The sequence below is a fragment of the Alternaria viburni genome (genome assembly GCF_023758015.1).
Source record: "Alternaria viburni strain BMP 2772 chromosome Unknown scaffold_14, whole genome shotgun sequence".
Taxonomy (NCBI): domain Eukaryota; kingdom Fungi; phylum Ascomycota; class Dothideomycetes; order Pleosporales; family Pleosporaceae; genus Alternaria; species Alternaria viburni.
The window spans coordinates 612,328-624,611 of record NW_026055783.1 but is presented as its reverse complement, the minus strand read 5'-3'; the positions used below and the strand labels follow the sequence as shown (position 1 = coordinate 624,611).

General features: G+C 53.5%; 5 protein-coding genes across 5 annotated transcripts; 1 reads left to right on the top strand and 4 right to left on the bottom strand.

The window, feature by feature from the left end:
* Window positions 1-127: 127 nt before the first annotated feature.
* J4E79_006912 (uncharacterized protein) lies at window positions 128-1,123 on the bottom strand (the record flags this gene model as incomplete). Its single annotated transcript, XM_049355780.1, has 3 exons — window positions 128-411; window positions 473-832; window positions 1,120-1,123. 3 exons carry the CDS (start codon window positions 1,121-1,123, stop codon window positions 128-130), a joined length of 648 nt encoding a protein of 215 aa, XP_049209809.1.
* Window positions 1,124-1,191: 68 nt separating this feature from the next.
* J4E79_006911 (uncharacterized protein) lies at window positions 1,192-2,285 on the bottom strand (the record flags this gene model as incomplete). The annotated part of the gene is made up of 2 exons (XM_049355779.1): window positions 1,192-1,945; window positions 1,996-2,285. 2 exons carry the CDS (start codon window positions 2,283-2,285, stop codon window positions 1,192-1,194), a joined length of 1,044 nt encoding a protein of 347 aa, XP_049209808.1.
* Window positions 2,286-4,431: 2,146 nt separating this feature from the next.
* J4E79_006910 (uncharacterized protein) lies at window positions 4,432-5,293 on the top strand (the record flags this gene model as incomplete). Its single annotated transcript, XM_049355778.1, has 2 exons — window positions 4,432-4,613; window positions 4,663-5,293. The coding sequence occupies 2 exons, from the start codon at window positions 4,432-4,434 to the stop codon at window positions 5,291-5,293; spliced, it is 813 nt and encodes a 270-aa protein (XP_049209807.1).
* A 1,159-nt stretch (window positions 5,294-6,452) lies between these two features.
* On the bottom strand, window positions 6,453-6,794 carry J4E79_006909 (uncharacterized protein; the record flags this gene model as incomplete). Its single annotated transcript, XM_049355777.1, has 2 exons — window positions 6,453-6,609; window positions 6,739-6,794. The coding sequence occupies 2 exons, from the start codon at window positions 6,792-6,794 to the stop codon at window positions 6,453-6,455; spliced, it is 213 nt and encodes a 70-aa protein (XP_049209806.1).
* Window positions 6,795-8,147: 1,353 nt separating this feature from the next.
* J4E79_006908 (uncharacterized protein) lies at window positions 8,148-11,921 on the bottom strand (the record flags this gene model as incomplete). Its single annotated transcript, XM_049355776.1, has 5 exons — window positions 8,148-8,173; window positions 8,224-10,014; window positions 10,157-10,217; window positions 10,296-11,612; window positions 11,724-11,921. 5 exons carry the CDS (start codon window positions 11,919-11,921, stop codon window positions 8,148-8,150), a joined length of 3,393 nt encoding a protein of 1,130 aa, XP_049209805.1.
* Between the last annotated feature and the right edge of the window lie 363 nt (window positions 11,922-12,284).

The window sequence follows — 12,284 nt, the reverse complement described above, 5'->3', positions numbered from 1 at the left end:
TTCAGGCAGAAGGCCACTCATGGAAGAAAGAATTCGCCAAAAGGGAGGATCCCACAACACATATTCCCACACCTTCCGCATCGGCATCGCCGGCGCAACCCATCATTTCGACCAGTTCCGGAGCAACTCAGTTGCCTTTCCATACAGCGGGTCCAGGCGCAGTGTAGCTCGTAGCGATCGGATAATACGACCACCTCAGCCCAGGATCGTTTGCATTGTATGCTCCAGGGAACGCAACCAGAGGCCCAGGCTGTCCATTACCACCCCCGGTAATTTCGACCTGCGCACAAGACAAATACATCTGCGCGCCGCCGACTGACTGAGCTTGGTGGAGAGCGATGGATTCTACACGGACAAGATACTTCCCACTCGGCACGTTCTTAGGGATCTGGAACTGTACTTGCGACTTTCCTGCCCTAACGTTAGCAACTGAAGGCGAAAGGAAGCTACAAGGAGGGGTATGAAGACGTACCATACGCAGGCCATGTGCTCTCCCCACTCGTCAAGGGATTTCCCACCGCGCTGATACTCGCCGCCTTGAACCAAACGTTACCCGCCGGCTCCCACGTATTGACATTCGCACTATCTGGTACTTTCGCCATATAGAACTGCACTGGTCCGAAGTGCGTAATCGATGTCTCAGCAACGAAGCCGAGGTTATCACCAGCAGCGACAACGGCAGTACCCGTTCCAGGACGGTTTTGGAAACAGCGCATGTCGGGACTAGTCACGGACGTAACACCCGAGTTGGTTTGGTAGTTCTTCGTTTGTCTGATTGAAGTCCACTCCGCCGATTCGGGCACGCCATTCAGGATGAGCTTGGAGAAGCGGTCTTTTGAGAGTCAGTTCAACTCTTCCGATTACACTGTAGTGAACTTGCAATGAGCTTGCGCCGTTGCAGCGAGGGCGGAGAGGGCTAGCAGGAGATGCATTTTAGGCTGTCCAGTCGAGAAGCTATTTCGTGAATACCCACTCAAAGAATTGTAGCGATCCGAATGATATATATATGAACTCACTCTGGTCATGCGTCGTTCCTTCAAGGAGCACTAAGATGTTTATATTGTTTTCGGCAACTGAGGCTGCACAGGCGAGATGCATTTAGATTACTATCATGCATACCCATATTGTGCCAAGCATGTAGATGAAGTGCGTACAATGAAAGCACACATGATCATACCACACTACACCAATTTACTTGACTATCTCCACCTCAGTTTCGCCTTCTTTCCTACTCAGTAGGGAATAAACCCTTCCTTTGACAACGCCCAGACAATAGTCTCTATACTCAGCACGTTCTGTGACCCATCTATGCTGGACTGCCCCCACAGAGACATAGACCTTCTGAATACCATGACTTCTTCCAATGTAGGCACGGGCGCCTCTGTGATGAGATCCACTTACAGGCACGACCGTGTGACTGCGCTCCCATTCGTGATCGAACCACATCGTATTAATAGCCCGTTTCTGGGCAGCCGCTCGCTCGCGGAACCAATCCTTCATTGTCATCTCGTCCTGGAAAGAGAACTCGTTCAACTCATACGGGATAAAGCGAGTCTCGTGATAAATTTGGCGACAAACAACCTGTAGTAGAGTCATGCAATCCTTGGTCGCGGTGATAACCCGTTCGGCCTCGTCTCTCATGATCCAAGGAGGGCCTCCAGTGTATGGGCGCGATTGGTACTGCCGGAAACGATAATAAGACTGCCAGTCGATTGGGAACACACAGTTATGGAACTGTCGCGCTCGCGCACTAGACACCGTCTGGTTGGTAGGACGTAGCTCTGCGCCGAAACGAGCTGGTCCGGGGAGATCAACAGAAACGTCCGGGTCGTAGTCGTCAGTGAGGATGTGTACATGCTGGTGGCCAAGAGCGTATTCGAAGATCACGCAACGAATCTCTGCTGGAAGAGATAGCAGAGGTGATCGCAAGCTGTTTCGTTTGACACTGCAATCTCGTTAGCCGAGAAAGGTTTCTTGGGAAGGTTGGGTGCATACATCTCACTGCGTGGATCATCCGCCGAGAGTTGTGCGTTGAGCTGACTGCCCCGATAGAGGGCGGGTTTATGGCCGTCTCGAAGCTCATCTGACCCAGCCATAGCTTCCCTGATCATGGTATCCGCCGAAGAGGTGGACTCGCCATACTCCAGTCGCTGCCTCTTTCGCGCATGCGCGGCTTCTTCGAGTTTCTGGCTTTTGGCGCTGACCGCGGCGGTATCTAGATCATGGAAAACTTGGGCCTGGGATCGGTCTTCGGGTTTCGCAAGGCGAACAGAGCGGCGAACCATGGTGATGTTGGAGATTTGTCTCGCTGACGTGTTGAGTGTGAGAAAGAGCGAGTAACAGCTTGAGCAGGCCTTCAGCTCAAGGCAGGTGCAGTGGACCAGTGTGGGTCACCTGGGCAACGGCTGACTTAACCCTTGCACGTGCTTTAGGCTTCACTGATGCAGCAGTCATCGAGCACCTAGGGTGATGAGATCCAACAATAGGAGACTATCAGCTAGTGCAGTACGTACCTACGAGTTCGGCTGCATCCGACTGCACCCTTAGAAGATCGGGCACATTAGTATATGTCACCTGTACCTTACGCAATCGCTAATGGCTGAAGGCGGAGGATCTTCTTAATACCAGAACTTTAGCAATGCCTTGTGCTATTACGACTGTATTGGACAACGGCTTCACTGCAAACAGCTACCCAAATACAAGCGGAGAAAGTACGCCAGAGTGTAAAGGCCTAGCGTGTCGTTAGCGTGCCTTCCGCACACTCACATCTATGGATCGCTTGCTATTCGCCTAAACCCGCAGCACTCTCACCGTCCGGCGTAGCCTTTTTGCGGAGCTTCTACCCAGGTACACCCCTCTCCCCGTTATCCGACACAACCACGCCCGTTATGAGTCCACATCCGCCCATTATGCGCCTTTGTAAAGAGGGCGACACACTGGAGAGCCATGTACGGCTGGGTCTCACAGAACATGGTCTCCTCAACACAAGCAAATTGGCTGTCTGCCCTATGTGAGCTACGAACGATGCGCCCGCGGTGACACAAACTAACTCACGGAAGTGCTGAGAGAAACAGGAGCGCGTCGCCACTTCTTCGTTTGCCGGCAGAACTGCGAAATGCGGTCTTCACCATGGTTCTGCAGAAGCCATGTCTGCAGATACGCGATTTTGTTGTCCTCACCCTGACTGCGGATATCATCTTGAGAACAACACTCTGCTACGGGGGACTGAACAAGGCGCTTGTAGAAGATGAAGAAGCGGAATCGTACCCGTTGCTATCGCTTGTCTGCAGACAGATGTACGACGAGACTTGTTTGTTACCATACGCCCTGAACTCCTTCGGCTTCACGTCAATGAACGCCCTGAGAATCTGGACATCAAGCCGCCTCCCCATACAGTCACGGCAAATCAAGGTGCTAAAGACTCCAATATCTTTTGAACGAGCATACTTCGAGCAGTCATCCTGCAGATTCACAGACCTGTTCCCACACCTTGAAGTGCTTTACGTCGACCTATGGAACGCCCGGTTTTCTTGCGAAATGAATGGTTGGTCGGCCGACCAGATTGAGCAGGACATTCAGGAGAGGACTAAAGTACTGTTGCAAAGGGAGAGGAGTGGCCTGAAGATTGTCGTTACTGAGTACACACATGTCGGTGTTGCTGGGACAAATATCCTCCATGGGGTCTGAAAGAATTGGACACGGCGATGACTGCCAAAAGGGGGTTACAAATGAGATGTGGTTACAGCACAACGTATTTGTCGTTACTGTATTTTATGGACATGGTCGGATTCTGCCCAGGTGCGGAGGTGAGAGAAAGTAAGTTCTCTGACGTCATCTTGATACAGAAATGGCTAGACTACATTTGAAGATGCCTCCACCGAAGTCTTTTCAACCGCTCAATTATGGTTCTTCAATCTCAAGCCTTGCATAACATCCCGTTTGGGTACCCCGGAGATTTATTGCAGAGAGTTTCACGGCACGGTGGATGAACTGTCCCTCACTGACCTTAGCGCAAAGAGTCGTGGTGTCCATTACATTCATAGGTCGCAGATGAGGATGTCGACACTGTTTACGCACGCAGCATAACTCGCATTATTCCCTGATGTAAAATCAGGTAGTTGTGTCACCGGCAATCACTGTGCCAGATACCTTCGAGTTGCCGTGAGGTTCCTAGATAAGCGTTAGTTACCCGCGCCCGCAGCCTTCGCTGCTCTCACCATCACTTTTCATATTGGTCGGCATACGGGCTTCACCAGTCTCAAAACGGATACTTCATCTCGATCAATCTTCGCACATGTCTCATCTTTCATCGTTCATTTCATCGCCCATTATGCGGACGTCTTCGGTCTTGCAGTTATCGAGCTCTCTTGAGCCTACTCTCCTTCAACCACACACTCTCTTTACACCCAACAAGACCATAGAGCCTCAAGTATGGGCTCACCCAGACTGCCCGCTCGCTCTGCGGCGCCGAAAGATCACACGCTTTCCTCGAAACGTACAAAGGTCATCAAGAAGAAAGGCCCCACAGTCCGCAAGCCCAAACAACCTGGTCGCAGGTACCTGAACGGGTTGATGAAAGCCGAGATTCCTGCTCGCTCAGAATTGATGAAGATGTAGATGCGACTCCACGATCTACCTCCTATGAAAGCTGACGCACAACAGCGCCAAAGCCAACTCCATCCAGTCTCCGCTCCTCAGTCTTCCGGCAGAAATCCGCAACAAAATCTGGCAGTATGCTGTTGGCTATCATCAAGTCGACATCCATGATTACTCGTGCGTTCGAAGATGGGATATCAGGCTCACGCATGTTACGCACCCTTTGACCAAAGGCCCGAATACTTCGTCCAGCTTTGTCCAACCCACTTTTGCGGTCCCCAAAGTATGCCGCCAGATGTACGTTGAGTCATCGGCAATGGTCTACAGCTTGAACAACTTCGGATTCGATAATCTGGACACTTGCGACCGATGGATCCTGGGCCGCCCACTCGGTCAGAGACGTCTCATTGTCTCAGTGGACATGCCGTTCGGGTACTACAGCCTCTACAAGGACGGTTTCCGCAAATTGCTCCGACAGACGTTCCCGGGTATTGTGAGAGTAAACCTGCACACCAAGATGGCTGAGATGAGCCAACGTATCGTTACTAGCACTTGGTTTCACACAGTACCTACCAGGGAGCCTCTCAACGACACTAAGCAGAGGTTCGTTGACCAGGTTAAGAAGAAGGAGGGTGATGGAATTGAGGTCGACTGGTACAGTGGGGCCGCCAACTCCCTGGTTTACCTGCACTATTGAGAACGTTCGGTATGTTGTGGCGGTTTCTTATGCAGCGAGTCGTTGTTCAAGAGTTTGTTGGGGATGTTGGGGAACGAGGCCTTTGCTGGGAGCCGATACACGACACTTTGCGGTAAGTGTCCTTTTGTGAACTGCCTACGAGATATACACTGACTAGGTGGACCTGCATCTAGTGCATACGACCTTTCGCGAAAAATGCCTGGCAGAGCTCACTTGCATATCAACCACACCGGTTTGACATCTGGAGACACATGGTCCATCTGGCCATTTTGCGCTCAGGTTCCTGGTGCCAAACACCCATTCGAAAAGAGACGATCATCACGGTACGACTGCAACCAGACGAAACGAGAAAATCGAATGGGTAAGTATCTTCTTCCATTTATCAGCACTTGTTGCAGCATTTTCTTCAGCGTTTCTTCCAGCGTTTGTTTGTTTTATTTGGGCGTTCACCCAATCTAATACGATCCGATCTTGTGTTTTTTTGTGGAGGGCGCAAACCTTTGCGCAGAGTAAGTCTCTGGCTATAGATCGGGAGAAAGGTTGTCGAGTGGCGAGAAAGAGGGTAGAACATGATATCAGGGCTTTGAGGAGGGTGGAGGTGGCTACAAGAAATTAGAATCTTCAACACGAAGGTGCTTGCGCTGTCGCACATGATTCACCGAACCTCGACCAGCGATGAGATCTGGAGCTCCCGATGACTACGAACGAGATGCAGCTAACAAAACCCTGGGCTTATCTCTCTTCATGCAGAGTAATTCCATCAAAAGACATGGACACGACCAACTTCGGCCATCATACATAAACAACGGGCTCGAATTGGACCTGCCTCTACAGACCACACAAGCCGTAGATTGAATACGATAAGAAAGACCAGAAGTGGTCAGGTATACTCAAAAACAAAAGGAAAACGACAAGAGTTCATGCCCATACCGTCACAACCAATCGCATATTCCCCATGCGCACCTTCAACTCGATGCCAGTGCCGACCTATCGAGCCCATACAGCTACCCCCCCTTATCCGTCTAACAGCACTCCGCCGCACACTCGCAGCAATCAGCGCAGCACTCGCAACCCTCTTCGCACACAAAACAACAGCACAGTGTCGCCAGACTAGTCTTCCGTTAGCCAAAGTTCAACCCTCGAGTATATCGTGCCGAACTTACCAAGCCGCCAAGCATCCTCTATCCTTCTTCTGCTTTGGTTGTGGTGGTGCCTGTTGGTATTGTCCTTGCGGGGGACCGTAGTACATCTGCTGTTGTGGTGGTGGAGCGCCGTATTGTTGGGGTTGGCCGTAGCCGCCGCCTGGGGGACCGTAGCTGTGATGAAGTTAGCACTTGTTCACTCTACCACTACGTATGTGTCTTTTGCGATCGCAGGGGAGATTGGGTGTGCGCGCGGCTTTGCGCGATATCGCTCGTGCTTGTAGACGGTCGTGGGAAGCGTACCTTTGCTGTGGGTACTGAGGCTGAGGCCCGCCTTGGTAGTAGCCTTGGTTCGACATGTTGATCTAAAACGACCTTTGAGATGTACGTAAGAATGGGAAGTGCGGATCAGAAGTCGCGCTCGTGTTTAATTCGATGTGCGCACGATAATCGCTCGTTCGTTGGTCGATGATGGAGGTAAGACAAAGGCAGCCGGTAACGGTGAATCAGGCAAGCAGCAGTCGCGCAACCGAGTCTCGTATCCCCAAACCAAGCTTTCGCCGAGAAGCCGTCCGAATCTTAATTTCTCGCTTGCAAAAAACCCGCGTCACCGTTCAAAGTCGTTGCGCAACGGTCAAAGTAAAGTCAGGAGTAGGTTGAGTATACGGCTGGAGGAAATACAGTGGACCCTTCTTACAGTCCGGGGAGGGGATGCGCCGCCTTTAATCTGCAGCGCGCTCGTTCGCGCCCTCCTTCTCACGCGGACAGGGCAACGCATCACTCGGCCGGTCTATTGGGCTAGTTAGCCTGAGCCACATTCGCTGCCCGGCTGTGCGCCGGGCTATTGGCGCAAATAAGCCGGGGGCGCGAGACATGCTATGGGCTTTCGTCATCGCCACAGATGCTTGTCATGCTTTTTGACAGTGCCAACGCGATATCGGGGGATGTCAAGGCGTGGCTGAGTTATGGCCGAAGCTGCGATGATAATGTAGTTGGCCGACGTCTATCCACGTACTTTACGGTGAGTGCAAGGTCTGGCATCACTCGACGAGCAGAGCCACAGACGCGTGCGCGGTTTTGCGTGGATACGACATCGAATCGGCCTGTTAGCTAGCCAGCCACACATGCATCGCAGGGATATCGTGCCACCTGATGTGTCAGGCTAAGCTTTACTTGGCAAAGGCTTGGTCTCGCATCTGCCTCGCGCCAAGGGTGAACGACAGCTCGAGAACAGGGGTGATTCGTCCTGCACATGTAACGTGTGCAATGTCTGTTATCGCAATGCCTCGTTAGAAGTATTCCAAGGTTGATTGACGTGCAAAAGTTCACGTATTTTCGAGACATCATCTCCCAGCCAATCCTCACTGAGCAACTCAGCCACGCATGTCAGCCGCAGTCTAGACCACACAATTGCCGGACCGATAGTACCACGTCAACATCTGAACTAAAGATTCACTCAATTTGAAGAGATGACCGTAGAGGGCAAGATGCTAGCAATGAGGGCAAAACGAAGCTGGTAATTCGGAGTGTTACGTGCACGCAAATGCTATGTGGCTTGATGAAGAATGCTATCGAGCCTTGCGAACCCACTCCGCCAAACAACAAACAGGCACGGTAGAACTTATATACATATACAGTATCAGGGTAATTAAGTGGATGCCCCATAGGTAAGCAAAGGGGTGCGAAAGAACGAACAGCCACCGCGAGCGAGATTAGAAGCCGAACGGATTTTGGGGTGCTGGTCAACGGTTAGAAAGGTTTTGCATAGATACTTTTTCGAACACTTACTGGCATTGGCAAGGTTCGCCCTCCCCGTCGGCTGGGGCGTTAGCTTCTTTGCGGGCTGTACACCAAACTTGATGGTCGGTGGTGGGCCAGTCTTCTGGGGCACCAAAGGCTGCGCCTGGGGCATTGGCGGCATGAGAGGGACAGGCGGCGGGCTTTGGTTCGACATGTAGCCAGTCGGCTGTGGCGCAAGGGCCGGGGGCAGGAAGCGATTGACGCCAGTCGCCTGGGGGTTAAGTGGCGATGGCTGGAACGAGTTGTACCCCGTAGGCTGAGCCTGGAGTGGCTGGAAAGGTGCCCGTGGTGGGTCGGCAAAAGGGCTGCCATTCCCGAAGCCTTGTGTGAAGTGTGGCTGCTGCTGGAAACCTGTCTGCATGGGCTGCTGGAAGCCGGTCGGCTGCTGTTGTTGGTATTGGGCGAAGCCAGTCTGCATAGGCTGCTGCTGGGGTGGGGACATGGGGTTGTAGCCTGTGGGTTGCGGCATCATGCCGTTCTGCTGGAATCCGAAACCGCCATTTTGCTGTGGGAAGCCTGTCATTTGCTGTTGCATTGGTGGCATACCCTGCATGCCTTGGCCCTGTCCAGAGTTTTGACCCATGAGGTTGGGGTTGTATCCTGTGAGCTGAGGTTGTAGGGGTGGTGGGGGACCGAAAGCACTTTGTTGTGGGTTCTGAGGGGCAGAGGAAGAACGCTGCGGCGGTGGAGCAATGAGACCTCCAGGACCCTGCTGCTGGGGAGCTTGTGGGCGCATGCGCGGTGGGGCCATGTTGTGAGGTTGGGTAAGGGCCTTGATAGCTGCAACCTGCTCGAAAAGGGTAGGAGTAGCGCCTGTTGGCTGCGGTCGCTGAGCGGGTGCTGGAGGCTGTTGAGCAGGTGCTTGTGCTGGCTGAGGTGCTGGAGCAGGAGGCGTTGGCTGCGCGATCTCGTCAGGCTTGAGTGCAGGCATGTCTAGGAGAGACAGATCGTTCATGGATCCAGTCAGCTGGGGCGGTTTAGCGGCAGGGGCTTGTGCTGCGGGTGGAGATGCTGTCTTGTCAGGTGTTGACTTGGATGGCTTGACATCCCACGCATTGTCGTCAAATCCATTCGCTGTCTTGTCAGATGTCGCTGCTGACGTCCCGTCTGCGGGCTTCTGAACGGTGTCATCGGACTTCGGTTCAAACGCCTTTGGATCAACGACATCGTTCGTCTCAACCGGTGGTGCAGGACGTCCCTTTCGGGTGTTATTTCTCAGTGCACCTCCTGGACCTGAGAACAGTCCACCAGAAGCTCCCTCTCCTCCCTCTTCAGCAAAGCTAACACTTCGCTTATCTCTTCCGAACTGCGCGTCCAAGTGCTTGGTCACACGGAGAATGTCACCTTCCTTGAGACCCAATGTACGTAGAAGCCCAGGAGTGATGTCTGGGATATTTTCTTCCGTCATTTCGTCCTTGGTAAATGCCCTGGCGTATCGTTCGCAGATCTGTGGGTTAACACCACACTTGAGGAAGAAGTCGAACCAGTCGTATTCCGGCTTCTTCTCGACGGAAATACCGGTTGGGCCTGAGTCCTTCCCGCGAGGCTGTTGCATGCTCCTCCTCTTCAGATCCGATAAGGGTTTGTCGTCATCTAGAGACTCGCCTGTGACGCGTTCGACGTACTCGAGGTCTTCTACTGACATCTTTGTGACAGGTACAGCGATCTTGACGCCATTGACTTTGTGTAGGTGGATCTTGCCATCCTTGATGAGGATGAACTCTGCCTCGACCTTGAACGATCCGGATCGGTCGGTCCAAGTGCGTACCTTGGCGGAATCTAAGAAATTTGGTCAGCATCCTTGCACACAATGCGTGTTCTGTTGTCCCACTAGGTAGATGTTCAGCGCCCACGAACGGCGCAGAACCCTTTTCGGTAGACAGATCAAGAAACTCAAGTAGTGAAATTGCTGTATACTGACTTGGTTTGGAGCCGGACTTTGAACTCGAGTCCTTTGCGGAGCTTTCGCGCTTGCTTGATCTCTGTGAAGTACGACGATGGTCAACGTTTGTTTGCATAAGACTAGAGTTACGCGAAGGCAAGTGCAGGCCAGGGCCTACCTGATCGTTCCTTGCCTCACTTTCTGGCTTCTTCCGTCTCGCAGCCTGACGAGCAAGCTCTTCCTCCTCCCGCCTATTCTGTTCGACGACGGATCGGCCAGCGTTGGTTCCCGATCGAGCGATGGCAGCTGCGGGAGCGTGTATGGGGACGGTTTCTGTGACCTCAACGTAATTAGCTGGTACCACACCCTCTTTGCCATTTTTCAGCCGCCTGACTTTCCACCACTCGTCACTTGCGGAATCGTCGAGGACTAAGATCTCGTCGCCGAGACCAACGGTAACTTCGTCATCACCCTGTGCCATGAAGTCAAAAAGCATAACTCCCTTCTTCTGCACATTGGAGTTTCCGGAGCCAGCAGCGAGTACTTCGCGAAGTCCTGCGCTCTTAGCCGCTCCTGCAAGCTCACCAAGGGCGAGCATGATCTCCGATGCGGTGTCTTTAGCACCACAGTGAAAGTCGACGCTCTTGCTTGGCTGCTTCAGCTCCATGAATATGTGTTTGCCTTCTTGCGAGTAGTACTCCATCTTGTCAGCGCTCCATTCCTGTTGCGGCCCGTCGCGAGACTTCTCGGGTGCGATCATGATCATTCCTTTCGGGATGTTGACGCCCAGGGTGATTGGCATTTTCTTATTCTTGCCCGGCTGTGTAATGTACTCGTAGATGTTGTACAGATGGTATCCCGACCCCGACATGGGCGTCGCGGGCTGCTCGTCCCTGCTCGGAGGATCATATTGGTCGAACGTGACGCTTCGGGGCGGTGGCGATCTGACTGGGGGCGATGGGGATCGCGCGTGTGCGTATTGGGTAGGCGGCGGTGAGTAGACTTCGGACTCGGGTCGCTGGGGAAGACGGGGTGCTGGCACTTCTTCGTCCGACTCTTCCGGGGTAAATTGCACGCGTCGTTGCTGTCGCGGAGGCGCGCTTACGTTGGGCGGAGGAGAAATAGTCGATCGCGGTGCTGCCTCTTGCGACTTCTTCTGTATGATGCCAGCCAGAGCCGCAGCGGGACTCGGTTGTGGAGGCGTGTCTGGAGTAGGCGGCTGATCGTCGTCGAAAGAGTCGGTCGCTGGTGGCATGGGCGGGCGACTAGGCAGCGCGGGAGATGGCGCAGCTGGTGCTCCTGCCGCTGCTCCCTCTTCAGTGAGCTCGATGTAGTTCGCGGGCGCAAAGCCATAGTCGTCTGCGACTCCCACCAGTGTCCAGTCCGGGTCGGTGGTATCGTAAACGTCTAGGACGGCGTCCTCTTTGAACGAGAGCTCCTCGTCCGTCTGGCGGTCGTAATCGAAGAGGGCTTTGGCTTGTGCGACTGGGGCGGCCTATACATATCATCAGTCTCTATGCTGCAGCATTCCACACAATGCCTGGTGCAGCGTTGGGCATGGTTTGCGACGCGGATTGGGCTGTCATCGGGGTGAGGCGCAGCATACCTCTTCAATGTAATTGTTCGGGATCAAGCCCTCGGGCTCTTCCTCGTCGCCGTCGCGCCCCTTCTTCTTTGCTTTCCACCAGGCGTCGATGGTCGACTTCTCCAGCACCATCAAGATGTCGCCCTCGTTCAGGGCGATCTCATTGTCGCTCTGGGGCTCATAGTCGTAGATGGCGCGATATATGCCGAGGAACACCATTGTGGCGGCTACACGTGCGGCGCAGTCTCAAAAAGCGTGTATGGTGTGGTGAAGTAGATTACTGAATGTGTGTACGGCCGGCGTCGATGCGCATAAGCTCGGCGGAGGGCCACGGGGGTGCTGTTGCCCGGTCGAGGGGCCAGCTGGACAGGGGGAAGCTGCGTGACGCTACCAAGTCGGCGCCAGCAGCTGGAGACGCAGAAAACAGCGAGATTCAAATAGAACGGGTTGCTTGGGGCGGTAGGCCGGAACTGCGGGATCGCTCGTGCTGTAGCAGCGGAAGTGGTGAGGCAGCTGCGAGTTGGGTCGACGATGCAAGTGAGGACTCAGCACGAGCCAACTGTCCCATACGGTCGTCCCCAC